The sequence below is a fragment of the Plasmodium chabaudi genome, assembly GCF_900002335.3.
Source record: "Plasmodium chabaudi chabaudi strain AS genome assembly, chromosome: 5".
NCBI lineage: Eukaryota > Apicomplexa > Aconoidasida > Haemosporida > Plasmodiidae > Plasmodium > Plasmodium chabaudi.
In genome coordinates, this window is record NC_030105.2 from 295,123 (window position 1) to 322,914 (window position 27,792).

Here is a 27,792-nt window from a genome sequence, read left to right on the forward strand (position 1 = left end):
TGTAAATTTTTTTTGTGTTTTACAATATCCTTAATTTTAAAAAATTTGAATTTTAATAAGGTTGTAATTTCTTAAATATATATTATTTTTTAAAGTATGTTTAACTAAAAATATGCATATACACTTAGATAATATGAAAAATAATAAACTTTTAAATAAACACATTAATTATATATTTTGAAAACTGTGAAATAATCTTCACATTAAACAAATAAATATACAAAGAGGCGTTACTAAAATAAATATTATATTAACCTTAATAAAAACATAAAAAGAGCTGTGAGCCTCCCTTTTAGAAAATTGCTCTATATTTATACAACTCCATTATATATGTTTTCTGACTGTTTTTTACTCAGTGTCTTCATAACTTCCATCACCAAATGCATTATATATTATTTGGTGTCATAATATATATAATCTAAAAATAATGAAAATGCCAAGAGCATCATTTTCCATTCTGGGTTTTTAACATCTTCAAAATTTAAAGTGTAGTTATCAATATCTCGTTTTATAAATTTTAAGAAAGGAACTTCTTTTTGTAAATGCGCTATTCGTTCATTTGTTTTTGAATCACGTAAATAATAATTGCTAAATTTGAATGGACCAAATGGGCATGGGCATAAAATACTTATTTGGCAACATGTATCATCCATATAAATAATTTTTTTATTTGATGCATCGAACAAATCAAATTTGAAAGAGCAACAACTAAATGGGGTTCTTATCGTACCAATTAATTTTTTATTATTATTATCTGAAAAATCATACATTTTAATAATTGGTCTATTTAAGCAACATACTGTAAATGAACAATCCTTTTCAACCACAATATCCGGTTTAGCTAATTCCTTTCCATAACGTAATATTTTCATATTAATTGGGATACACATTTTCGGAAAACAATTTCTATTAAAACATTCAGAATTTTCAATGGCAGTAAATTTTAAAATTTCAGTTGCGGAATCTAAAATTAAATATTTATTATTGAAATCAAGCTTCATACCCATGATATAATCAGCTAAAAACTCTCTATCATCAAACTGTTGTTTTATTCTACAACTTTTTATGGGGGCTAATATAGATTTCCAGTCATTTAAAAACATACCCATTTGTTGTTGTGGCGGGGGCATTATATGGGGGTATTGTTGATAATTCATGTTTGGATAAATCACATTTGGGTTATTCATGTTTGGGTTCATCATATTTGGATTATTCATATTTGGGTTAATCATATTTGGATTGTTCATGTTTGGGTTAATCACATTTGGGTTATTCATGTTTGGATAAATCACATTTGGATTGTTCATGTTTGGATAAATCACATTTGGGTTATTCATGTTTGGGTTCATCATATTTGGATTATTCATATTTGGGTTAATCATATTTGGATTGTTCATGTTTGGGTTAATCACATTTGGGTTATTCATGTTTGGGTTCATCATATTTGGATTATTCATGTTTGGGTTCATCATATTTGGATTATTCATGTTTGGATTAATCATATTTGGATTATTCACGTTTGGATTATTCATATTTTGATATGGCCTGTTTGGGTTGTTCATATTTTGTTGGATGGCGCTTTGATTTTGATCCTTGTTTATTGCATTTGATGTATATATCGCCTTTTTTAAGGATGCATTTGCAAATTGGTTATTCATTTTTTTATAAAATTTGTATATTTTTTGTAACTCGCTAACACAGACAAATATATGCAGTATACTTTTATGAAAATTATATGTTATAATAATATGACAGTAACATGAACAGTATTATATAGGCAATTTAATATATTACTTAAAAATATGGGTCTTTAAATCCAATTGAATAAATATATTAATCACTACACTTAAAATAATGTGTTTACATTTTTTTTTAATTCAGTCTATATAAATATTAAATTCGCATCTTTATGCATATTACCAAAAAATATATATTTATAAAATTATAAGAAATATCATGTATATACACACTTTTGCTACCGATTTTCGCGAATAATTAACGTAGAATATATAAATAACAATTTACAGAGTCAATTTTACAAAATAATAAACTTTGTGATATTGAAAAACTTTTCGAAAATGCTTATGCGTATAAATGAATATCCAATTATCCATTAAAATTTTCGTTTTTTAATTAAATCTGCGCACAATGGTAAATGTATATAATTTAATGAACAGTTATAATTTCTTTTCATTAATGTCTTTTTTGAAATTAATACATTTATTATATTTCTTAGCAAAGCTTTTTTATGATAAATAATTTTTTTCGTATATTTTTGTTTTTTATGAGTCTCAAAGGTCATTTTTTTATTTTTATGTGGCGAATAATATATAGGACTATATTAATTATTTTCACATTTTAAGTATTTTTACTTATTATGGGAAATAATGTTCTCATATAATTTTTATAAAATAAAATAAAGTTTATAATGACCATAATAATATATAGGCATTAAATACTATAAACAAAATGATGCTATATAATTTATTGGCTATATATAGTTTTATAAAATTATTAGTGTATAATAAAAGTAAATAATTATATTAAATAAGGGTTAACAACATATCAAAAGTTGGATTTACTCAAATAAAAGAAAAAAGAAAATATGCACCTGTATTTATCATTTGAAAGACGGCTATTATCACTGTTATTTATTCCTCCACAAACATATACAATGAAATAAAAATATATAACAAATAAAAAACAATGTTATATGGCTTTTACTATATAAGCATTGAGCATGTTCCATGAAACTTATAATAAGGGACTATTTATTTATAAAATATTCAAAATAATATTCCTAAATTATAATATAATAGATTTAATCTTTAAAACATAAAACGAAAGTTTGTGTGAACAAAAGGATTAATAAATGGGGATTTATCATTTGGCAAATTGTCTGTTACTAAGAAACCAATAAATTCACACATGAATTGACACATGTGTACATCACGTCTGAAACTATTTACTTAACACACATATATATAAGTTCATTGCACACAATTTTGAATATTATAAAATTTTAATGGGAATACCCATGATATAAAATAGGATGTTCATAATACTCATCGTTTTTAAAATTAATATTTATTTAGACTATGGTCCATATAATATAATTATTTAAGCATCGTTCCAAATGTTATTGCAACAATTAGCCATAATTTCATTTTTTTAAAGGAATATTCATAATACGTATTAAATAATGGTAATTAATTTATTCATGCTTGTAATAGTTAACCCCAAAAAATGCCCATAAAGTTGTACGCTTTCAACCTATATTAACACTTATTTGCTTATATGAAAAATCTATGATATATTTAAATGGATGTATTCTTACTTATATAAAAATGAAAAAATTTTTCTTTATTGTTAAAATTTAAAATAGTTAAGGAAATAAAATACCGAATACAAATTATGATATAAACATAAAACACGTCAATTAGAAAAAATATATAAGCTTTATAAATATATTTGCATATATAATACTCGACACTATCTATAAACATACTCAAAATCTAAAACGTACTAAAAACTCCATTTGAAAATCAAAAGAAAACATTAAAAAGATGTTTATTTTAACACTAATTAAAAAATATATTAAAAAAAAATAATGTTTTTTTGAAAAGAGAAATTAAAATTTAGTCGCCGCTTTAGAAAAAAGGTAAAACACAACGTTGTAATATACAATAATAACTGGCAATTAAGCTTCAAATGTAAGATAAACGATAAAATTGTCATTAAATAATGGAAAATAATAATAATTGGATAAATTTTATAAGAGCGAAAAAGAACAAACTATAGATATAATAATTCATAAAAAGGGGTACAATCGATGGCGAGAAATATATTGTATAAGAATTGGAGATAACCCGTATGGATATTTACAGTTTGTTTCTTTATGTTCCACAATTTTCTATCTTTATCTTCCTGTATATAGAAAATGTGCACATATTCCCAAATGGGGTTCCATATATGCATAAATGAATAATGTATTATATTATCATTATATCATTTCTATACAATTTTTTATAATTTGTTTTCTTTTGTTATTACTTTTTATGATTTCTCACTTTCAATAATGCTTTAAATACGAAAATGTGTCGCGTAAAACGGTTAATATTGTTTATAGTAGGGTTTTATTGCTATATGGAAATGAAAACAAATATCCTTAATCACCATTCTGATATCCCTACCATATTTGTAAGAGCCAAAAATAATGATAAAAAAAATATGTACCAGTTTTTACTAAGCGACACAAGTAGGAAAAGATGTAATAATAATGCATGTGAAAAAGGGGATTATTTTGGAAAAAGTTTACATGGAAGACGAAAAAAAAAAATGAATTTTAATTCACTTAGTAGTGATGAAAATGGTGATTATGAAAACATTAAACAAATAAAAACAGATGAAGATAAATATAATTTAATAAAAGATATAAAAAAATATTGTGAATGTACTAAACGTTATAAAAGATTGCCAACGCATGAAGTACAAATTGGAAATGTAAAGATCGGGGGAAATAATAAAATTGCAATTCAAACAATGACAAGTTGTGATACCCGAAATGTCGAAGAATGTGTTAATCAAATAAAAAAATGCAAAGAATTAGGTGCCGATTTAGTAAGACTAACAGTTCAAGGTGTGCAAGAAGTTGAAGCAAGTTATCGTATTAAAGATATATTATTATCACAAAATATTACTATTCCTTTAGTAGCAGATATACATTTTAATCCTAAAATAGCTTTAATGGCAGCAGATGTATATGACAAAATACGAGTTAATCCTGGAAATTATGTTGATGGAAGAAAAAAATGGGTAGATAAGGTGTATGAAAAAGACGAGTTTGAAGAAGGTAAATTATTTATAAAAGAAAAATTTGTACCATTAATAGAAAAATGTAAGCGATTAAATAGAGCTATGAGAATTGGTACTAACCATGGCTCTTTATCATCAAGAATGCTATCATATTATGGTGATACACCGCTAGGTATGGTTGAATCAGCCTTTGAATTTTCAGATTTATGTATAGAAAATAATTTTTTTAATGTAGTTTATTCTATGAAAGCATCAAATGCTTATGTTATGATACAATCATATAGATTATTAGTGGCTAAACAATATGAAAAGGGAAATGATTTAATGTTTCCAATACATTTAGGTGTTACTGAAGCTGGATTTGGTGATAATGGACGAATAAAATCTTATTTAGGTATCGGATCATTATTGTATGATGGAATAGGTGATACTATCCGAATTTCTTTGACTGAAGATCCATGGGAGGAATTAAACCCTTGCAAAAAATTGATCGGAAATTTAAAGAAAAGAATATTTTATACGGATCAGCAAGATTCAAGTTATTTGGCGGACCAGACCAAGGAAAACAATAATACCATTACGAATAGAAACAATCGTTACACAACATTAGATTTTCATAATTTCAATGAAACATTTAGAGATTTTAATAATATAGTTAAAAGAAATGTTGTCAAAAAAAAAAATGTGTTGCATGAGGAGTGCACAATAGGTAATGTAGTTACTGTAAAAGAATTAGAAGATTCTTTACAAATATTTAAAGACTTAAATTTAGAATTGGATAAAAATGGAAATTTAAAAAAAGGTGCCAAAACTACTGATATAGTTATTATAAATGATTTTGAAAATTTAACAAATGTAGCAAAAAAAACTGTTGAGAAATTAATGGAAGCAGGCTTGCATGCATTGGTAGATTATGGACCCAAATCTGTGGAGTTAATTAAAAATTTAAAAGTAAATGAACCTAATAACCAAAATATATTATATTATTCAACATTAGCAGATATGTTAGATTTATTAGAAAAAAACAACAAAGATGGAATTGAACAGAATAATGTAAAGGGATATGCAATCGTATTAAATGGAAAAGAAGATATTAAAGTTATTGAAAAAATTAAAGATTTAAATCCACAGCCTTTATTTTTTATATTAAAATCAGATAATATATATGAACATGTATTAGTTACAAGAAGATTAAATGAAATACTACACACTTTAAATATAGATATACCATATATACATTATGCTAATATTGATTCAAATGTTTATGATGATATCTTAGTAAATTCAACAGTATATGTAGGAACTTGCTTAATCGATTTAATGGGAGATGGATTAATTATTAATGTAACTGATAATAATGTTATCGCAAAAAAAGAACAAAATGACCAAATAAAAACTAGAGTTGCATTAAATTCATTTTTAACATTAAATATATTACAAGATACTCGTATCCGATTATTTAAAACCGATTATATATCATGCCCTTCATGTGGTAGAACATTATTTAATATACAAGAAACTACTAAAAAAATAATGAAATTAACGGGCCATTTAAAAGGGGTCAAAATTGCTGTTATGGGGTGTATAGTTAATGGAATAGGAGAAATGGCGGATGCCCATTTTGGTTATGTTGGAAGTGCGCCAAAAAAAATCGATTTGTATTATGGAAAAGAACTAGTTCATAGAAATATTCCCGAAGAAGAAGCATGTGATAGATTAATAGAGTTAATTAAGAAACATAACAAATGGGAAGATCCGTAAGGATATTATATGAACTTGGGATGATGATGTGTACATAAGAACTATGTATATTTGCGTATATCTATATATATGCATATATTAACTTACTTATTAACAAAATTTACTGTAAACTTATTATATGAATTATAATTTTTACAAAAGAAAAAATTCTATAAGTTTGTTTTTTATCCGTATTATTGCTAAACATTTACATATGTATGCATACATATATATAGCAATTAAAAGAGGGGAAAGGAAATATACAAAATAAAGTTTAAAACATGTTAGAAAAAAATAATATATTATATTATTATTACATATTTCATATTTATGGATGAAATAACCAAGTTGTCATAATACCAAAGGAGAAACATGCAACATATGTAAATAGGGCAGCCTTCGGGACATTCCTATTTGCTCGAACCTAAAAATGTTTCAAGAAAAAAATAACATATATTAACATATTTTTTGTGCTTTAAAACTGTTTTATTTTTTTTTTTTTTTATTATTTTTAATTTTCCTCATTTATGTTTAATTATTTATAAAAAAACTTAATATTAATATTATTTTTGTGTATTATCTTTACCCATAAATCGGAAAAATCATAATGTGGCAAATGTGTACTTTGTCTGCAGCCACTCAAAAGTCTATACCCGCTTGTTTGTGGTATATACATCAAAGGCTTAATTCCTTTGGAAAAAAAAATTATAAAATATAATAAATAATATAATCCTTCATGTTATAAAGAATATATATTGCGCACATAACTTTTGTTAAAAAATAAAATACACTCATTCAAATATATGCAACAGCTTTCTCCACTTTACATCACTTTAATATTGATGCTTACCCATTCCCTTATGTCCTCCATCACACCATGGTTGAGTTTTACTCGACCCACATGCGCAATACCAATAAACCTATATTTACATTGTGTTAAAAAGAGTTAACATTTTTATTGCAGTTTATTGCATGAATATTATAGAAATGGCTATTTTTTTAACACTCAAAGCAAATATGTAAATGAATATTGCACACACATGTATTAATTATATATATGCTTATTCCCTTCCTTTTTCAATAATTTTAATACCTTATTTTTTTCTACTTTAACAAGATAAGGATCAAGTGAGTCTGTTTTTACAACTGGATCATGAGGCCACCATTGTTCCCAACTCATTTTTTCAAAATATATTTACTTCCCTTTTAAATAATCGTTAAAATTGATGTATACACACCGCTGTGCTTATAGTTTATTTTTGCAATTATAATTATATATATACCCTTGTATTTTATTTAAAATAGTTTTCCAATGTATAAATTTTCTTCTTTCTTTATTCAGTTTTTGATTTTCTTACATTTCTAAAATAAATATTCTACATATTTTTTATTTTAATCCTTTTATTATTATTGAAAGAGCAGCTCCATGGGTGAATTTTGCCCTTCATGTGTGTTTAGTAAAATAAAAAAATATGCATACATATATAAATAAATATATATAATGGAAATTATATTTTTAAACTTTTCACTATCTTCCCAAAATATAGTATAAATAAAATAGTATTGTATTTTTAAGGGGGGGAAAATTATATGCAAATTTTGTTTTCACAAATTTTAGTTTTCGTATGAAATACATTACATAAAAAAAGTTACCCGTGACATACGAATGAATAAAATAAATATACATATATATGCAGCTTTTTTTTTCTTTATTTTTTCCCTTTTACCTTTTTTTTTTAAAGAAACTTTATTCTAAAAACATTTCACAGCGCATATCATATTATATGCAAGCTATTATCCTTATATTTCTAACGATTTATGTTTCATAATTTTTTAAATTATATTATACTTTTCAAAAGTTGATACAATATATAAAAAAAATTTTAATCAATAAAATATACTAGCGTAAAATATATTGTTCAAATGAAGCAAAAAATAATAATAAAAAATAAAGGATAAAATTAATCACGTTTTTATTATATATGTACATTTATGCTGTACTACAATATAAATTATATATTATAAATATTTTGGTAATAAATTAAAAAATGGTACACTATGTTCTCACTAATTCGAATTATTATTCAATTTGTGATAGAAATTATTATACTTTTCCTTACCTCTTCTTCAAATTCTCAAAATATTATCAATAATAACAAACAAGAAAGGGAAAAAAATAAATATTGTTACCTTACCAAATTGTAAGTAACATAAAATCAATAATCAATAGAAGAAAATAAAAAACAAATCTTCAAACAAATGTACAATAAAAACAAAAATGTTATATAAAAAAAAGTAAAAATAAACATAGTGTGCAAAGTAAAAGCCTGTGTGTGGGTGTATCAATTATGGACATATTGATATGCTAAAATAGAACTTAATGTAAAGAAAAAGGAAAAGGCTGATACAACGGACAATATTATTATTCCCATAAAAAGAAGGGTTTTATAATTATAATATATATTAAAGTATGTTTCTGCTATTTTTTTTAAACGTAGATCATTTTTTATGTTATCCTGGATAGTTTCATCGCATATACATGTTATGTCATTTAAAAAATGGTAATTATCCCAAAAACAATATTTATCATTTTTTCTATTAGTATACATAACCCCAATTAAATAATTTATTATTCCATATATCAAAACAAGCAATGTTCCCAATAATACCCCAGATGCAAAATCAAATGCATTCATATAATAAGAGGAATAATAAAAAAAATTATAATTAATTCTTCTCTTAATTAAATTATACAAAGGATAAGAAACCATCAATAAAAAACAACTGATATACCTTAATATAAAGATAATATTATACTTATTCGTTGAAAATAACTTCGCACATAAAAAAAAAAAATATATGTCATTTTTTTTATACTTTGGTGTATTATAAGAAAAAATTAGATTCTTTAAAAGCAATTCGCTTTCAGAATAATTTTCTTTCTTATTATCTGTACTATTAATAATATCACAAAGATCTTTTTTTTCGTCTATAGGCTCTTTCTTATTTTCATTTAAAATATCTTTGGGATTTTGATTATCCAAATTGTCTTCAACATTATTTTCATTGTGTATATTATCTATTTTTACCACAACTTCTTCAGATTTTTGTGAGTTTGCTTTTGTTATATCATCTTCAGATTTCTCTATATCATTTTTTTTTGTATTAGTGCCATTATCATTTTTTTCAATTTTATCATATTTACAAATATCTTTATTTCCTGATACATTAACTAAAAATTTGATAATTTGTTGTGTAAATTTAAATGGGACCAACAAAAGAACAAATATTACTCCTTGGGTAAAATGCCCTATACTTTTTTGGGTTCTAAACACTGTTTTAGGAATCCTATCTAATTGTTTATCTTTCACATATTTAAATATAAGTATCATACATAATAAAATGTTAACACATAATAGAACTAATTCCCATTTTACATAGTTATTGATAAATCGTCTGTATCCTGCATTACATATTTTACAATTCTTCTTGTTTTGCATCTTATTTTTATCATCAAGTAATGGTAACACTACCTCGTGATCGTCCATTATTTAATGTTTATATAAAAGAGGCATTATATATAAATGTGTGTGCATTCCTTTTAATAAAAAATTTGTATTTGATGCTGTGCAAAACTAAATGCTGAACATACAATTCATATAATACTACATACGTATAAATATATATGCACATATAATTGTTTTTCTACTTATTCCGATTTATACTTATTCATTCATGCTCAAATATTTGTCTTTCCATTTATATTCAACGGAATAAATAGAAATATTTTTAACTCAAAAAACTGGATAATTCCAAAGTATAAAACCCATAAACAACAAAAAAAATTATAGCTATTTTCATGCATGCACAATAAATATTATTTTTTTTTAAGTAAAAATGGAAAAATATAGTTAGCTAGCTGATAGTAGAAACAAAAAAAATATATTTTTCATTTATTTAAAGAAATATCTTTTAAAATAATAAAATACTATCAATATTTTAACCTTAAAAAAATATATTATATTATGTATTTTCGTATTCCTTGAGTTTTAATATACGGAAAAGCATAGGAGGAAAATTAAAAAAGACATGCTCCCCAAACGGTTACACTTTATATGCTTTGGTTTAAAGATTTGAATATTTTTTAATTCGTGCTTACAAATGAAAAGTGTAATATACTTTTTCATTATTCATGTTTATATTAATTACAAATAAAATATGTAAAAAATACAATAAATAGAATATAATTTAGCCATATAAAATAAATATGGTTAATTGCATAAAATAAAATACAATATAACCACAAAAAAATAAAGGGGTTGCACCTAGATGCATATTGTTATTCTATAAAAAAAATGCATTATGCACATTTTCAATTAAATTAATCGTCAGCAATATCAAGAATTAAAGCTACCCCCGCAAGAATCCATTTTTCTGGACTGTCTTTCGTTTTTAAATTTATATTCGTTACGTAAGTGTTACCTCTTGACAACGTTTTATATACAGGACATTCATATATGTCTTTATCAATTTTACCCATACTAACAACTGGCTTGCAATGTATAACTGGCATTAAAAAATATTTATGCTTTGATGAGGCATCACATAAAGTATTTTTCTCTATGTCATAATTAGCCCCATCTAAATATAATCCATATATATATGCACCTTCTTTTGGATATGAATGGATATCATTTAAGGATTTGTTTGTTACTTCAACTTGGATAATAATTTTATCTAATTCGCATTTTTCATTTCTAGATAATATTTGTTTAATTGCACTAAAGAAACTGTTAGGATTAAATAATAAAGAAACATTAAAAACTTTAGGTGTCGATAAAGGATCGTTAAACCAATCTGATAAAAATGCTATTCTTTCTTTTAAATTATTTATCCAAGAGGATAAATTTCTGTTACTAGAATAAGAATTATTTTTCCATGATTCTGGTAATGTGTCTTTATATAGAAAATTCATTAAGCTTTCTATTTTACTATTCATATTAATTTCTCCTTTAATAGCTAGATTTAATTCTTTTAACGAATTTCTCATATTTTTTGTTAAAGAATTCATTAAAGTACATTCTTGAAATAAGAAATATTGTAATGGAGTTATTTGATCATCTGGTATTGATTTCATTAATTCATCCACATTAAAAAAAACATTATCTATTTCGCTTATAATTTCGGATACAATATTTGAAGTTTTATTTTCTATAGTTTCCCCTATTGTTAATTCTTCTACAAATGTAGATGTTTCTTTATTTTTTAATTTTAAAATATTTTTTAATAGTTTTGTACTCTCATTTATTCTAAAGTTCATTTCTGCATGTTGATTTAATCCATATAATACAGATGACTCTCCAATAATTTGTGTGTCAATATATTTTAAAATTTTATCATAGGAATAATTATTAGGACTAAATAATTGTGTATTTTTAGAAAATGGTATTAATTGCATTTTTTCTAATGATTGTTCTTTCATAAAATAATTTAAGTATGTTTTGCATACTAACATGTCTTTATCATTAACTATATGACCACCATACATAATTTCCCCAAAAATATATTTCAAATCATTCCATGGAACTTTAATAGAATTTTGGTTATCTAAATAATTAAATAAAACCTTTGCACTATCTCTCAAATCGCTAAGACTAAATGGGTATTTTATATTAAATCCCTTTGTTCCAAATTTTGCTCTTTCAACTATTATTGAATGAAAATAACATAAAGAAAATAATATATTTTTTGTTCTTAAATCTTTTTCTTCATAATCATCTGGTGAAAAGAAAGTAAAAGCTCTTTTTAAATTTTCTTTAAAACCAGTTGGTGCTTCATTTGTTAATTTTATTGATCTCTCTAGTATACTTATTGGGATATTGGTTGTTACTTCAGATGTTAAGAAGCAACGGAAATTTGGATGTGAACCTTCTGCTGAATATTTATCAATTATATTTTCTAAAATTAAATTAAATTTTGCCATTAAATGAATATTTTCTAAAACAATCCAATGCCCTTCTTTATGAGATAACTCAAGTTTTGATAATGCAATAGATTCTTGTCCTTGTCCTAATGATACAATATGCAAATTATTATTTAAATAAAATTTATATTTCTTCCCTAATAATTCTACATATTTTATAAAATCAGAACCCGGTGTTAAAATAAATAATATAGGCGTAGAATTAATCATAAAATTGTATGAAGATTCTAATGTATCTACAAATGAATTTTTTTTTTCCATTATTTCCTCACTTTTTGGTAATATATTTTTAATATATTTTTCTAATGTTACTGTTACTCTATCAGGTCTTAATGATCTAATAATTAATAATTTCTTAAAAGAATAATCATTTAATTTTTTCCACTCTAATGGCAATTTACATAATTCTGGTTGTATTTCAAAACACCATTGTTTAAATTTATGTTGTGCATCTATATGTATATTATTTGCAATGTTTTCAAACTCTTTAAATTTGGATAAAAATAAAATATTTTCCCAACATTCATCACTTAGCCATTCTTTTAATGGGTTTTCAATAGCAACTTTTATATTACTTCGTGGAGGCTTTAAAAAAAAGTTTAGATAATCCATATTAAAATCTTTGTCATATATTTTCTTTGTTTCCAATAATTTAAACACAAATATACAATTAAATAACAATTTATCTTTTTCTAATAAACCTCGACTAATCCATGAATATATTGTTTTTCTAAATGATACAATTAATTTATTTATATGCTCATCATATATTACATTTCCTTCTTCATTCATGATATTATTGTCATTTATTTTCTTTTCATTATATTCGTTAAAATTTATATTAGATTCATAATAGTCTGTTTCATCTTTTTCTCCATTATTAAAACCTTCGCTAAACATACTATCATGTTTTATGTTTATTTTTGAACCAACCTGGTTGATTCCGTCTTCCAACTCAGCAGTATTCACAGATTCGATCGATTTAAGTAGTAAATTTATGAAAGAATCCAAAGAGTATTGATACATGTAATTAATATTATGCATAAGAATCAGAATGAAATAAACAATAGATGCTTCATTTGCCAATGTTCTATATAGTTCTCTTGTTTTATTTATTTTCGTTTCAGTAATAATCGAATCTGCAACTTGTTTTTGTATATTAATAGATGTGTCTTTTGTTGTTCTCAAACTATTAATTAGAGAAATGTTATCTATAATAGTTGATGAATCAGCTGTAGATAATTGATGTAAAATTTCATCTTCTAAATTGTTTAAAATTATTTTATATTCATTTCGATTTTTTACTAATAATTGTTTTTGTTTTTCCAATTCAGGTTTTTCTATATTCACAATAATAGCTAGTATTTGCTCTTCTAATCCTTCACATGTAACACTAAAGTTTATTAAAGTGCATTGACTATTCATTTCTGGTTTGAAGTGAGGGTTACTTAATTTTGTTTGTAATATTAAATTAAAGAAATTTGTTTTTAAAAAACTTCCATTAGACATAGACTTATTCACATTATGGTTGTACTGTTTATCATTGCTATCCATTTGGATACTTAAATTATCTGCACTGTCTTCATTATTTTCAGCATTTTCAGAATTTCCCATATTTTCGCTCTTACCACTATTAAGGGTATTGTTAGAAGTGGTATTCGAATTTAAGGTGTTTTCGAAAAAACTTTTAATCTTAGAAATTCGGCTAATTGCATTAGGATAATTAAATGGTATTTCTTCGTTGTCAATTTTGATAAAGGTCTCATTTCCTTTTTTGATAAATTCTCTGTTCAATAAACTATCAATAACATTATCAATTTCTTCATTTATATTTTCAATGATTAGATATCCTCCTTTTAAAATAACATTTTTTACCTTTTGAATAAAATTTTTGCAGTTAAATTGTAGACAAGTAATATTATTACCCCCTTTTACCTTTAACCATTTTAATCCTTGTAATTGTGGGTCGATTAATAAAGGCCATCTATAACATGTGCTAACTATTAATGCATTTTCTATACTTATAATATCTTCTGGCAATTTCTCATTTTTCCAAGTAGCTATTTGTATATCTTGAACCATAATATCAATAGGAGAAGAAATGTTACTAATTAAAATATTACTCTCTTTAATATGCTCTAACCATAAATTCTTCCATAATTTAACTCTAAAAGAACTCGAAAACACACCGAGGTAAGTAATAAAAGATGATAATAATAAACAGTCACCATATATATACTTTTTATTCGAAATAATAATAGCAATTTCATCTGACCATCTAGAATATTCATCAGATAACATGTTTACTAAATTCTCAGCTCTATTTAATTTGTCTTTTGATTCATTATATATTCTTATAACATTATTTTTTTCTTCATTAACTTCATTCATTTTTCTTCTTAAATTTTCAACACTTTGTGTTAGCTCTTTTACTTTATTTTCAAGTTGATCTAATTTTTCTTGTGCATTATTTTTATTGTTTGTTGCTTCTTGAAGTTTGTCCATAAGTGGTTTTACTTTTTTATATACTTCATTATATTTTACTATATTAATTAACCATAAAGCTAAATAAGCACATGCAGATGATTTTGTTTTCATCATTTCATAATTAAAAAATTTCTTTTGTATAAATGGTGCTAATAAATTTACAGTTTCGTCTTCCATATTTTCTGCATCAAAATTTTGTAATTTACTTAAAAATTGTGTTGGATTATTCATAATCTTTTGAGCAAATTTCCATGAATAATTTTTTATTTCTTTTAATGCAATAAGAACAGCATGTGTAACATCTAGACATTCCTTTGGTGGATTTTGCAACGACTTCAATTCTTGTATAGCCGATTTTGTTATACAATTTACTGCCTCTTTAGCTTTATTCATTATAGGTAATGCTTCACTCAATTCTTTATCGGCTCTTATTTGTATTTCTATGGCTTCTTTTGTAAATATTTCATTTTTTTTTTTCTCTTCATTAACAACTTCTTGTTCTTTATTTGTTACTTCAGTTGCCTCTTTTACTTTATTTAATATTTCATTTACTTCTATTTTTTTCTCTTCTATTTTTTTTATTTTTATTTCGATCTCTTTTTTTAAGACTTGCACATTTTCTTTAGTACTTGTTAATGCCAACAAACCTTTATTCAATCTTTCTACCGATTTTTCAATTTCAACAGTTTTAACACTTAATAAATTTTTATAAAAATATATATACTCTAAAAAGGTTTTAGGGATAACATAATTATATCTATTTTTTTGTTCAAAATATTTTTTGTTCATATCATTTGTACTAGTGTGGACATAAGCCATATGTTCGCAAATATTTTTTTTTAATTCTTCATTTATTTCAACATCATCTAAAAATCTATTAGATACATTTATTAAAGCCTCATATGGCCATGGTAAAAAATATATAAATGAAAAATTAGAAAGTAATGATGGAAATTTTATTAATCTGTTTCTGTATAAATTACTAATAGGTGAATGTGTGATAGCTATTTTAAAATTTTTTCGAATTTTACTAATATAATAATTAAATACATCTTCATTACTTTCACCAATATTTAAATATTTTATTTGATTACGAATTGATGAGAAAATTCCTAAATATTCATCTTTTGTAAATAAATCATTGCATAAACCAGTGGAAGTAAGATCATTTATGTAAGGCAAGAACGAATCTAATATTTCCTTTTCCTTTAATAGTAAAACATGAACAGTACCTGGTTTTATCGCACATTTTAGATGAAATTCTTGTAAATCTGATTTAAAACAATTCACATCATATTTATTATTTGTAGATATATTTAATAAATTTAAAGAATTAATAAAAATACTTAATTTTATTAATGATTGTTTTCCTGAACCACCAAAACCAACTAACATCAAATGAGAAATGTTGAAATCTAAAACTCGGCACATTTTACAAATCTGCATTATAGCATAATCAAATAATACTAATGGAAGTTCTACATGGTTGCTATTATATTCGTTCAATTTTTCTGTCAACACTTCTTTTAATATATAGAATCGTTTCACATTTAAATACATCTTGTCCATTCCATTTCGTACAGATATAAAAGAAGTAAATATATTTTTACTGAAATCATATATTGTGTTTTTAGACAAATTCAAATCAGCATTATTAATATCACTATTATTAGCGTTGCCAGTTGGTAATCGTCCCCATTCATTATTACAAGGTTCATGTTCACCTGAAGAATTTCTTTTAACTTCATCGTTATTTTCATAATCGGAAACTGTTGTATTTTTTTGAGACAACTTATTGGCACCCTTCATTTCTGCATTTACAGTGTCAAAAACTTCCTTATGTTTTTCAAAATCAGCACTAAAAAATGGGAAATATTGTTGAATTAATTTATTAAATATTTGTGTAAATATATTAATATGATCATAAGAAATTAATTTATTTATATATCCATATTGTATTTCATGGAAAAATATCATCAAAAATTTAAATTGGTTATTATATATATCTGGATTTGTATATTTAATTATGTTATAAAATACTGTGTGTATATCATTTAGATTGAATAAATAATGAGGTGCAAAGTTAGACAAATTAAATGCAACATTTCCATTGATACTACTATATAAATCATAAGAAAATAAAATTATATTATTTAATAGTCCTTTTATTGAATCATCAAATTTAAGTAGATGTTGTTTTAATATTATTTTATATATATTTTCAAATGTTTTTATACTTATATCATCTATATTTAATATATTAAACTTATTTTGAATCCTTTTATCAATAAATTTATTAGTGTTATTATTAATTGTACCAATAAAAGATATATCATGAATGTATTTTTTCTCATCTAAATTTTCTCGATCATATATTAGTTTATATGTTAATAGCTGTCTTAAAAATTCTAGCATTTGTTGGGTATCACAATCATCTTTAGCTGTTATATTTAAATCTTCTAAAAGAAAAATATGTTTTTTTTGATTTGGTGGACCATATGTTCTTGTATTCCTTTTTTCTACATTATTTTCAATTATTTTTTGTAAAACAAATGAGTTTGTATAATAATTTATACTTATTATTGTATGTGTAAATTTTTCGATATTCATATTTATATTATTTTTTATACATTTTGTTTTCCCTGTACCATTATTTCCATATACTAAAATTGGTTTATTTCTTTCTAATGAATATTTTATCATCTTTTCTATTCTTATTAGTTCAATTGTATTTATATATATTTCATCATAATTATGTGGAAGCATACTTTCAATATAGTTACTTGCAACTTTTTTTTTTTTATTATTTTTTTTTCTATTTTCTTTTTTCCCAGTAATTTTTTCTCCTTGTATACTTGCTGAATTATTCTCTATTTGCTCAGATTCTTCATGATCTATCTCTTCGTCCAAATCTTCATCTTCTTCCTCTTCGCCCAGTTCGGCCATTTCTTCCATTTCATCCATGTCGTCAAATTCCCCTTGGATACTATTTCCATATTCTCCTTCCTTATTTTCTGGATCATCAAAATTCCATTTAATTCGTTGCAAAATCAAAATGTCTTCGTCCAAGTATGTAGACAAATGTTTCCAACTATTTTCATAAACATTGTAAATGTAGTTACAACAATAATCATTTCCCATTTTTACCTTCAAATTACCTTTTATACTATTATTAAAAAGATTTCGAGAATTCATTATTTTATCATCAACTATTAAATTGTTTAAAACCCACATATAGGAGTTCATAAAAAAACTATTATAATAATCTTTCAATATATCATAGTTATAATTCATTTTGTTTACAGTATTTTTTTCATCATCAGCTAATTTCCCTTCCTTCCTATTCTGTTCACACTCTTCTATTTTGTAATTACTATTGTTACTTTGGTTGATAATATCACCATTAAACCCTTTTTCTTCCGTATTTTTTTCATTCTTCCTTGTTCCTTGAACATTCTCATTCGGAACTTGTTTATTTTGGCTCACTGTTGTTCTTTGGCTTTCATCCCCTGTAAGAGGAGAGACAAGATTTTCACCAACTTGTTGATCTCCGTTTTGATTATTTAAAAATATATTTTCTTCATTTTGCTTATTTTCAATTTTTTTAATTACATCATTAATATATTTTTCATATTTTGCTAAAAAATAATCTATATAACTACAAATAGATTTTGCAATATCTAAATTTGATAAATTGTACAAAAATTTACATTGTTTTCTTAGTGTTTCAATATTTTGTGCATAAAATATATTAAAAAGGTAATAAAATTCTGTTTTGGCAATATTATTATTTAACAAATTAATCCATGAACTTATAAACAATTTATAACTTATATCACCTTTGTTAATATAAAGAACACCACCTCTACTAACTGTTGCTGGAGATGCATATTTCATATTCGTAATTTCAAAAAATAAATGCATTTCTTTAGTAAAAGGAATTCTTTCATTACTTACTAGTGTTAATACTTTATTATCATCCATAACAGTATTCATACTTTCTATCCATTCTGCATCTATATTTCCATCTAATAAAATTATTTTATGTTTTGTGTATTCATTGTATGGTGATATATTTCTAGACATTTTTCTCATAATTGAAGATAATGCACCATCTACCCATTCATTATTTTTTGTTAAATATCCATAAAGTTCATATGATTCAATAGATTTCGGATTTATAATTTCGTGTAAACAATTTTCTTTTATTTTATTTAGACTTTTTATTAAAATCTCTATTACACTTGATTTACCACATCCATCTTCTCCTAATATAAAAACACAATGTCTTACATCCATTAAATCTTTTAATTGTTTAACTTTAAGTATAAAATTATCATCTATTTGAAGGTTCGATTCTTTTAAGCATATTTTTATTGCATCTTCAAAATTGCATATTTTATTTGGACAATTATTTTCTTCCCATTTTGCATTTTTTTCTGAAACATTTTTTTGGCTTTTTCCATCTGAATCATCTACCATATATTCATTATTGTCTACTCCACATTGCTCATCACTATTTTCTTTTGTATTAAGTATATTACAATTTACATTTGGAAATAAATCATTGATTAATCCTAAAAATATCGGTATATCTTCATGAGTAATTTTGGGAATATTAAAATCTTTTAATGCTTTCATTAAAATTACTTCTTCGTCAAAATTGCTATATTTCCTTTTTAAATTTCCAGCTTGAATTAGAACCACTTTAACTGCTCTTAATCCCCAATCATAATGGATATTTTTTTGTAGCAACTCTTGACATAATTGATAAAGCTCAACAAATTTATATGACAATTTATTTGCTTTTATAAAACCAAAGGACATTAACATATTCTCACAAATAAATTTTATATCTGGAACTATCATAGAACAAGATCGAAATAAATTTTTTAAATTTTCTGGTAACTCTGTTCTTCCAGCATATCCTGGGTTCATGGTTATAAAAAATCCACATGTTTTTTTTAATACTATTTCATCATCAATAAAATGAAACATGACTTTTTTTTCTTTAATAGCATCAAATATACATTTAATTTGGGTACTAACAACAGATAACACCTCTATACTTATTCTATTAAATTCATCAAAACATCCCCATGATCCAGTTTGAGATAATCCTATACATATTTGTGACATATTAAAATAGTTCATTTGGTTGCTACAATTAAATATAAATATAGCAATACCAATAGCCTTTGACAAATCTTTTGTTGTCTCTGTTTTACCAGTTCCAGCTGGACCTGCAGGTGCACCTCCTAAAATTAAATTTAAAGCTTGTGTTAGTGTTATATAGCACTTATCAGTTAATGGTGTTATAACTAGTTTTCCTGAATTTCCAATATATTCATATAAATATTTGGTTTTAAAGTCACATATTTTTATTTCACATGTATAATTGTTTATTTTTTTATCATAAACCCAATAATATTTTAATTGAGCTTGCCAATCGAATGATGTATTATCTGATATTTTTTTTTGGATAAAAGATACTATTACATCTCTTGTATGCACATCTAATATTATTAAAGATAACAGCTTAGTCCTAATATTATAATCATCTGTTTTTTCAACCAATTTTATTAATTTATTTATTCTTTCAATTAGCATTTTTTTATAATCTATAAATGCTGATTCATTACCATTTTCTAATTCATCAAAGCATTTACTTATTTCTTCTGTTACACTTATTTGGTTACATGTACAAACTATTTGACTTACATAATTTGATATCATTGTTTCATCTCTTGTATTTTCATCTAAATTTTCAGAACTTATTTTTGCGTTTTCTAAAATACTTCTCAGAGTAATTTTTAAATGATTTTCTAAATCTTTTAAATAATTTTCTACATTTCCTTTTAATTTTAATTCTTCAATAAAATTTAGATACTCATTTTCAATACTATACACTCCCTTTGCTGTATATTCTTTTACTTCATATTGATTATTTCCCTTTTCATCTGTTTTAATTACACTGTTATATCCTTTGGATCTTTTATGCATTTTATAACTACTTCCATTTATGTCTATTTGTCCTTCCATTTCGTTATCTGTTCCAGCATCTGTTGAGGAACCTGAAGATGATTTATTTTTGTCAACATCATCATTTGAATCGCTATTTTCATCATCTGTGTGGATATCTTTATTTTTGATGCTGTTCTTGGGTTCTACATCCTTTTCATCACAATTATCTGAAAGATCTTCTCCACATTGGTTCTCAAATTTTATAGTTTTTATTGCATTGAATACATCATTAATGTATGGTAAAATTTTTAGTGGATTCTTTCCATTACTTAAAATGTCTAATAGAGCTATATTTGAAAGAAAATAAAACCGAGGGAAAGCTTTTTTTTTTTGATCTAAATAATCATTCAATGCCTTTTCACACAGTTCAATGTTTTTAAAAAATTTACTCAACAAATAAAACAACTCTTCATTTAAACAAACTTGTAAAACATTTTTTTGTTCAAAGGCACTTTGTATTATTTCTTTATAATCACTTTCGATATTAAAAAACATTTTACTTTCTTGAGGTAGTTGCGAATGGATATCTTCAGAGTTTAAATAAATTGGTTGTAATCTTTCAAATTTACTTAAAAATTTTCTCCATATATTAATTAATTCATCAATTTTTTTAAGGTTTTCTTGAGTATTTAATATTGTATCTTGTATAAATAATATGTATTTTTTTTGGTTAATGAAAAATAATATCTCAGATGTATGCATATCAACCATTTCTAATATTGCATCCATATTTATTATTTGTATATATGTATTTTTCTTAACAAATTCAAAAGCCATATTTTTCCATATTACATTTATTTCTTTTATTTTATTTTCAATCTTCTTTTCTTTCTTTGCTTGTTCTATTACATCATGAACTGCATCTACGTGTTTATATAATTTCAAATCAAAAAACTCTTGCAACGTCAATTCTTTGTATTTTATTTTCAGATTTTTGCTTAGAGCTGAATCTTTGTTTTTTTCTATTCCCCAGTTAAATTTCCCACTATTACCCATCATACCACTCAAATTATTGTTACTCCTATTAATAGTATTCAAAGACTTTGGCGTATTCATATAATTCTCATCTTCTTTACTTGGAATTGTTTGCATATTTTCACTATTCTTCACTTCTTCATATATCTTTGCAGTGCTTGCCTTAGTTCGAAATTCAGAATTTAAATCCACATCTTCAAAGTGACTGCTACTATGTGTCATTCCCCTTTTGTTTGAATGCAAATTACTTATTTTTCCTGATATGTTAATAATAATATTCCAATGTCTATCAAATATACAATCGTTATTCAAGTCGACTAAAAGAGGCAAAACATGTAACAACTTTTTTAATTCTTTAGTTATATACTCATAAATTGGTAAATGCTTTAAATCAACAAAATTTTTTCTAATATATAGTAATATAAAATCAATTATGTATATATTATTATTTACATCTATATCTCTCCACATTTTCTTTTTTTCTTCTTCTATAAAAAATAGAATGTTGTTTACTACATCCCATAAATGCTTTAAGCATTTTAATTTTACATCTATTTCATCCAATTCATCAAATACTGTTATATCTATTTCAAATAATGTTTCTAATTCATTAAGATATTTTTGTTTATCTTTATATATTTGAAATTTGTTTCTAAAATCATTAATTTTTTCATAAGGTGAATTATATATATCTTTTGGATGACTTGGGATATTTTTAAATATTTCATTTTTTAATTCTATTAATTCTTCTTTAAAATTTTTTATTTCTATCTTTATGTTTTTAATTTCTTTATTTTTATATTTTAATATCTTTTCTTTAATTTCATTATATTGAATTTCTACCTTCTCCTTGTTTTTTTCAACATTTTCTAACACATCATTATATTTTATAATTATGTCTATCTCTTTTAATTTGTCAATTATTTCTTTTATTTTTTGGAAAATTAATGGTATTATTTTCTTACTTAATTTTACACTTCTAATACTTCTCATTAGGTTATAAAATGCATCTTTCTTATTCATCTCATCATTATTAGTAGTACCATCTTCGTTGACATTTTTATTTTGTACTGCATCTGACATTTTTGGTGAATCAGTTGATATTACTTGTTCATCTTCATTGTAACTAATTTCGTTAATTTTATTTTCATCATTATCATTACAATTTATAGAAGCTTTTTTTTTGCCCTTAGACACAAGCATAGTATCCTTATCCATATCTTCATCATTTTCATTTTTGCAAAAAAAATCAATAATATTGTCCTCATTCAAATGTGTAATATTATTTTCGTAAAAAGTATTAATAGCATATATAGCATCTTTTACAAAATTTTGTAAAAATTCTGTATATAAAGAAATATTTTTTTTTGTAAACTTAATTAAGCATTGAATAATTTCTTCAGAATAAAAAGATATAAAATTAATAGACTCATGTGTTTTCAAATTGTAGTAACCATTTAATTCATCTTTTAGTAATAAAATAAATTTTTTATAAGACGATATATTTGGAAATCTATGTGGTATATTTATTTTAATAATTTTTAATGAATCTTTAAAATTGTAATTATATTCAAAATAATTTGGATATAAAGCAATTTCATTTTTTTCCTTAAAAGTTATAAACTCTTTTTTTATATCTCTTTTCCATATACTCTCATATTTTTTAAAAGATTGTAAATATTTATATGCCTTTTCAATTGTATTTTCAAAGTAATTTTCAATTCTATTCTTATTATAATTTACACTTAAGCTTAAAACTATTTCGTTTATATAATCACCATTTCTAATATCTATTCTTTTAATGTCTGATGAAATATTTATAAAGTCATGAACCCATTTATAAAATATGCTAGTAATAGAAAACGATTTTTTACTTCTTAATTTTAAATCCAAATTTAATTTGCTATCAATAAAACTTATTTTAATCAAAAATAATTGTTCATCTTTTTTTCCATTTTGCATAATTTCATATAAGTTATTAAATAATAAATTAGTAAGTTCAATTAATTTACCCATAACTATGTTATTTAAAAATTTTAAATAATTTTTCCACATTACATTATTCTTTTTTATTTTTAATATATCATAAGATTGTTTTATTTTTATATTGATATTTTTTAAATCTTCATTTAGTCGATTTTTTAATATAGACATATTATTCTTATACGTATTTAAATAGTTATATATGTCTTCTGTTTTTTTACGCTTTTCTATTATTGGTTTTTTCATCCAACCTTTTGTTAAATTTAAGATAAATGAAATATTACTATGTAGAGAATATATACTGCTATACACATCTGACATATCTTTATCAACACTCTCAATATATGTGTGTATTTCGCTATCTGTCCATTTCAATTCCTCTACCCCTTTTAATAATATTCCCTTTACTGATACTAATTTGTCTTCAAATAAATCTCTTTCTACAGTTAACATTCTTGTCATCACACGATTATATTTTTTTGTTATATTATTTAATACATTAATAAAATTTTTAAACGAACTAGCCCTATTATATATTTGTAAGCATTCCTCATTAATAGCTAAGTTATTTAAAAAAAAATTCTTTACATTATTTATAAACATAAATATATATGGATGAAAATTTACATAAAATATTCCAGATTTTATTTTAAAGATATTTTCATTTAAAAAGTTGTTTACAACATTTATTGTATCTTTAAACCATACTTTGCTAATCTCACATATATATTTACTTATTTTTTCACTTATATTCTTATATAGCATATTTATTTCTTCAGTTTTTTCATTTTTCAAGTTTAAGATATCTATTATTTTTTTCAACGGGAAATACTGTTGTTCTATCCTTTTTAAAAGAGCCATAAATAAATTTATCACTTCGCAAAATAATGCCGAGTTATTGTTGATATTTAGCTTCTTTAGACAGTTACTTAAATCTCCATTGCTTTGTACAATTTCAACACTTGTAATTTCTTCACCTTCCTTCCAATCTACAAGCTCATTACTTTTCTTAGATTCCTGAAATGAATTTTCCATGAAGATACTCTTGTTATTCTCTATAATAGTAGTATTTTTTATAAATAAATTGTCGACCAATATAAACTCATTTTTAAGATTCTGACAAAGCATAGAAGTGTGTCTAATTAATTCTAACTCTATAGAATGTATATCTCTTAATATTAGAAACGAGTTCAATAACTTTATATTTTTATTTAAATCATTATCAAATGAGTGTACAAAAATAGAAATTAATCTTTTGTTTAATTCTTTTATTTTATTATCAAATGTGTTATATTTATTTATAAAAATATTTTCTTGATTATTTAATATTTCATGGTTTATATCTAAAAATGTTGTATTAATAGTATTAAAGCTTTTTAAAACATTATGTATTTCTTCTGTTAACCTTTTCCCCTTTTCACCTGGTATTTCAATTTTTTCAAGTTTCATATATGTTTGATAAGTCTTAACATATTCAACTAGCAATTTTAATTTATATATATATAAACTAATAAGTGGAAAATATTTACACTCTTCTTCTACTTTTGAATCATTAAGGATATTCATTTTATCTTCATTTTTGTCGTTGTCATTTTCAGTTGTCTTCAATGTTACTACCAAATCATGTATTCGCTTTCCACTTAATTCATTTAACGATTGAAGTTTTACATTTGCTTCCTTTTCTTTATACATTTTAAATAAATATAAAAAGGTGAGTAAAAAATTCAAGGTATTATATAATTTACTTTTTAATACATCTATACAATTATATATAGAGTTTATTATATCTGGAGTGTTCATATTCTGATTACAGATATTTATTAAAACTCTCGATAAAAAATTGAAAATAAATTTACAATTCTTAATTAAATAATCCGATTTTTCAATTGATAAAGATAAAGAATGTACAATTGGCATTAAATACACATTTTTTTCTTCGATATTTTCTTCCTTTGAACTTTCTAATTTTTGTAAAAAATGAACTACTGGTTTTAAATGGGTATATAAATCAAAAACTTCAGACTTATGACCTACTATCTCCGTTTTTATATTTTCAATTATATTTTTATAACTTGAATTTTTCTTTTTTTCTAATATTATATTAATTATTTCTGTAAAGCCTTCTTTATTTATTTCATCATGTAAAAAATTTATGTCCTCATTTTTATTTTTTAGACATTTTAAAAATTCATTACAATTTTCATAATTATTTTTTTTATATGCCATAAAACTTCTTAATATTATATGATAGCATTTAATAAAATGTGTTAAATATTCTTCTAAATTACTTATGTTTCCTTCCTTTACTTCTGAAGGTAAATTTGGCAATATCAATTTCTCTTCCATCTCACCATATACTATTTTTAAATTTAATAAAAAATTATTAAATTTTTTTTTCATTTCCATAAGAAGAGAAGAATTATTTATGTCTTCATTCTTGTTCATAAAATTAGAAAAAAATATTTCTAAAAATCGTCTAATAATATTTTCAGCATCATTATTCATTTCTAAGTATAATACTTTATTTTCAGGGGTTTTATAAATTATTATAAATTTTTCTTTCTTCCTTCTTTTATATAAATCTATTATAGAATCATATATTTTTATACAATCTCTATCATTAAATATAAATAAACATCCATCTGTACTTTCATAAAACAATTGTATCATTTCAATTGTATTTTCATCACCCTTTACACTATTTATAGACTCCTCCCTAAGACACCCCTGTATGTTAAAGTAGTCCAACCCAATATTCATAATCTCTTCAACCCTTTCATCATACCCACAATTATCATTATCTACACCATCTTCCCCATTCATTATATATATTGTTCGTAAGACCAAAGGGGGTCCCTTAATTTTATATGTTTGTGTACAAGTATATATATGGCCTTAAGCCAAGGCTTAGAAACAGCTAGCCAATATTAAAATGCTCAACTGAGTATACCACGTTTAGGTATATTTTTTAGACACATTTGGAATATATAAATATATATGTACATGTATATACGTATATGCTCTTGCGTATATTGAAACATTCGTACATGCATAACTATATACGGATATTTTATGTACGTTTACATATCTACTCGGAAAAAAAATAATATTCCACAAATATAGAGATACAAATTAAAAAAAAATTCGAACCTTTTCATATATAGGTAACTTTAATGTGTACCCATAAGCATATACTACATATATCATATATATAATAATATATTTCTCCTTTTTTCTCCAATCCTTAAAATTATTCCTATTAATTATTTTAAAAAAATAGTATGTCTATTTTTTCATTACCTATAAATATTCCATAAAATATATTCGCCATTCATATTTATATGTGCACATGTAAAACATACGCTTATATATAGTACCATGGAGAGTACCTCCTTTTGCGCAAATTTGTGTGTGCATTTTATTAATAATAGTAATATTATTATATTTTTTATTACGAATATATGCAGAAACCATATATATCCAATCTTATTCCTATGATTCCAATCCATATGAGCATTTATTTTTTACAAGTACAGTACTTTGCGCGTGTACATTTATACACACAAAAATATGCATAAATAAATAGTCTTAAAATAATGTACACGCTATTACAATTTCTCCTAATTAAACCCAAAAATTAAAAGTAAATGAAAATAAAATGATAATAACTATGTTTTGCACCCATATTTACATCAGCATTTCTACCAGTCTATAATTATATTTATTTAACTCCATTAATATATACAAAATGTATGAATAATAAATACATTTTTAAAAAGTAATTT

At 23.7% G+C, this 27,792-nt stretch overlaps 5 protein-coding genes across 5 annotated transcripts; 1 reads left to right on the plus strand and 4 right to left on the minus strand.

Annotated features, from left to right (window-relative positions):
• Positions 1-392: 392 nt before the first annotated feature.
• PCHAS_0507000 (phospholipid scramblase, putative) lies at positions 393-1,658 on the minus strand (the record flags this gene model as incomplete). Its single annotated transcript, XM_734937.2, has 1 exon — positions 393-1,658. One exon carries the CDS (start codon positions 1,656-1,658, stop codon positions 393-395), a length of 1,266 nt encoding a protein of 421 aa, XP_740030.2.
• A 2,437-nt stretch (positions 1,659-4,095) lies between these two features.
• Positions 4,096-6,576, plus strand: PCHAS_0507100 (4-hydroxy-3-methylbut-2-en-1-yl diphosphate synthase (ferredoxin), putative; the record flags this gene model as incomplete). Its single annotated transcript, XM_738214.2, has 1 exon — positions 4,096-6,576. One exon carries the CDS (start codon positions 4,096-4,098, stop codon positions 6,574-6,576), a length of 2,481 nt encoding a protein of 826 aa, XP_743307.2.
• Positions 6,577-6,883: 307 nt separating this feature from the next.
• PCHAS_0507200 (CDGSH iron-sulfur domain-containing protein, putative) lies at positions 6,884-7,735 on the minus strand (the record flags this gene model as incomplete). Its single annotated transcript, XM_016800121.1, has 4 exons — positions 6,884-6,979; positions 7,142-7,245; positions 7,406-7,475; positions 7,649-7,735. 4 exons carry the CDS (start codon positions 7,733-7,735, stop codon positions 6,884-6,886), a joined length of 357 nt encoding a protein of 118 aa, XP_016655165.1.
• Positions 7,736-8,897: 1,162 nt separating this feature from the next.
• PCHAS_0507300 (conserved Plasmodium protein, unknown function) lies at positions 8,898-10,103 on the minus strand (the record flags this gene model as incomplete). Its single annotated transcript, XM_733720.2, has 1 exon — positions 8,898-10,103. The coding sequence occupies one exon, from the start codon at positions 10,101-10,103 to the stop codon at positions 8,898-8,900; it is 1,206 nt and encodes a 401-aa protein (XP_738813.2).
• Positions 10,104-10,936: 833 nt separating this feature from the next.
• PCHAS_0507400 (dynein heavy chain, putative) lies at positions 10,937-26,830 on the minus strand (the record flags this gene model as incomplete). Its single annotated transcript, XM_731076.2, has 1 exon — positions 10,937-26,830. One exon carries the CDS (start codon positions 26,828-26,830, stop codon positions 10,937-10,939), a length of 15,894 nt encoding a protein of 5,297 aa, XP_736169.2.
• Positions 26,831-27,792: the final 962 nt, after the last annotated feature.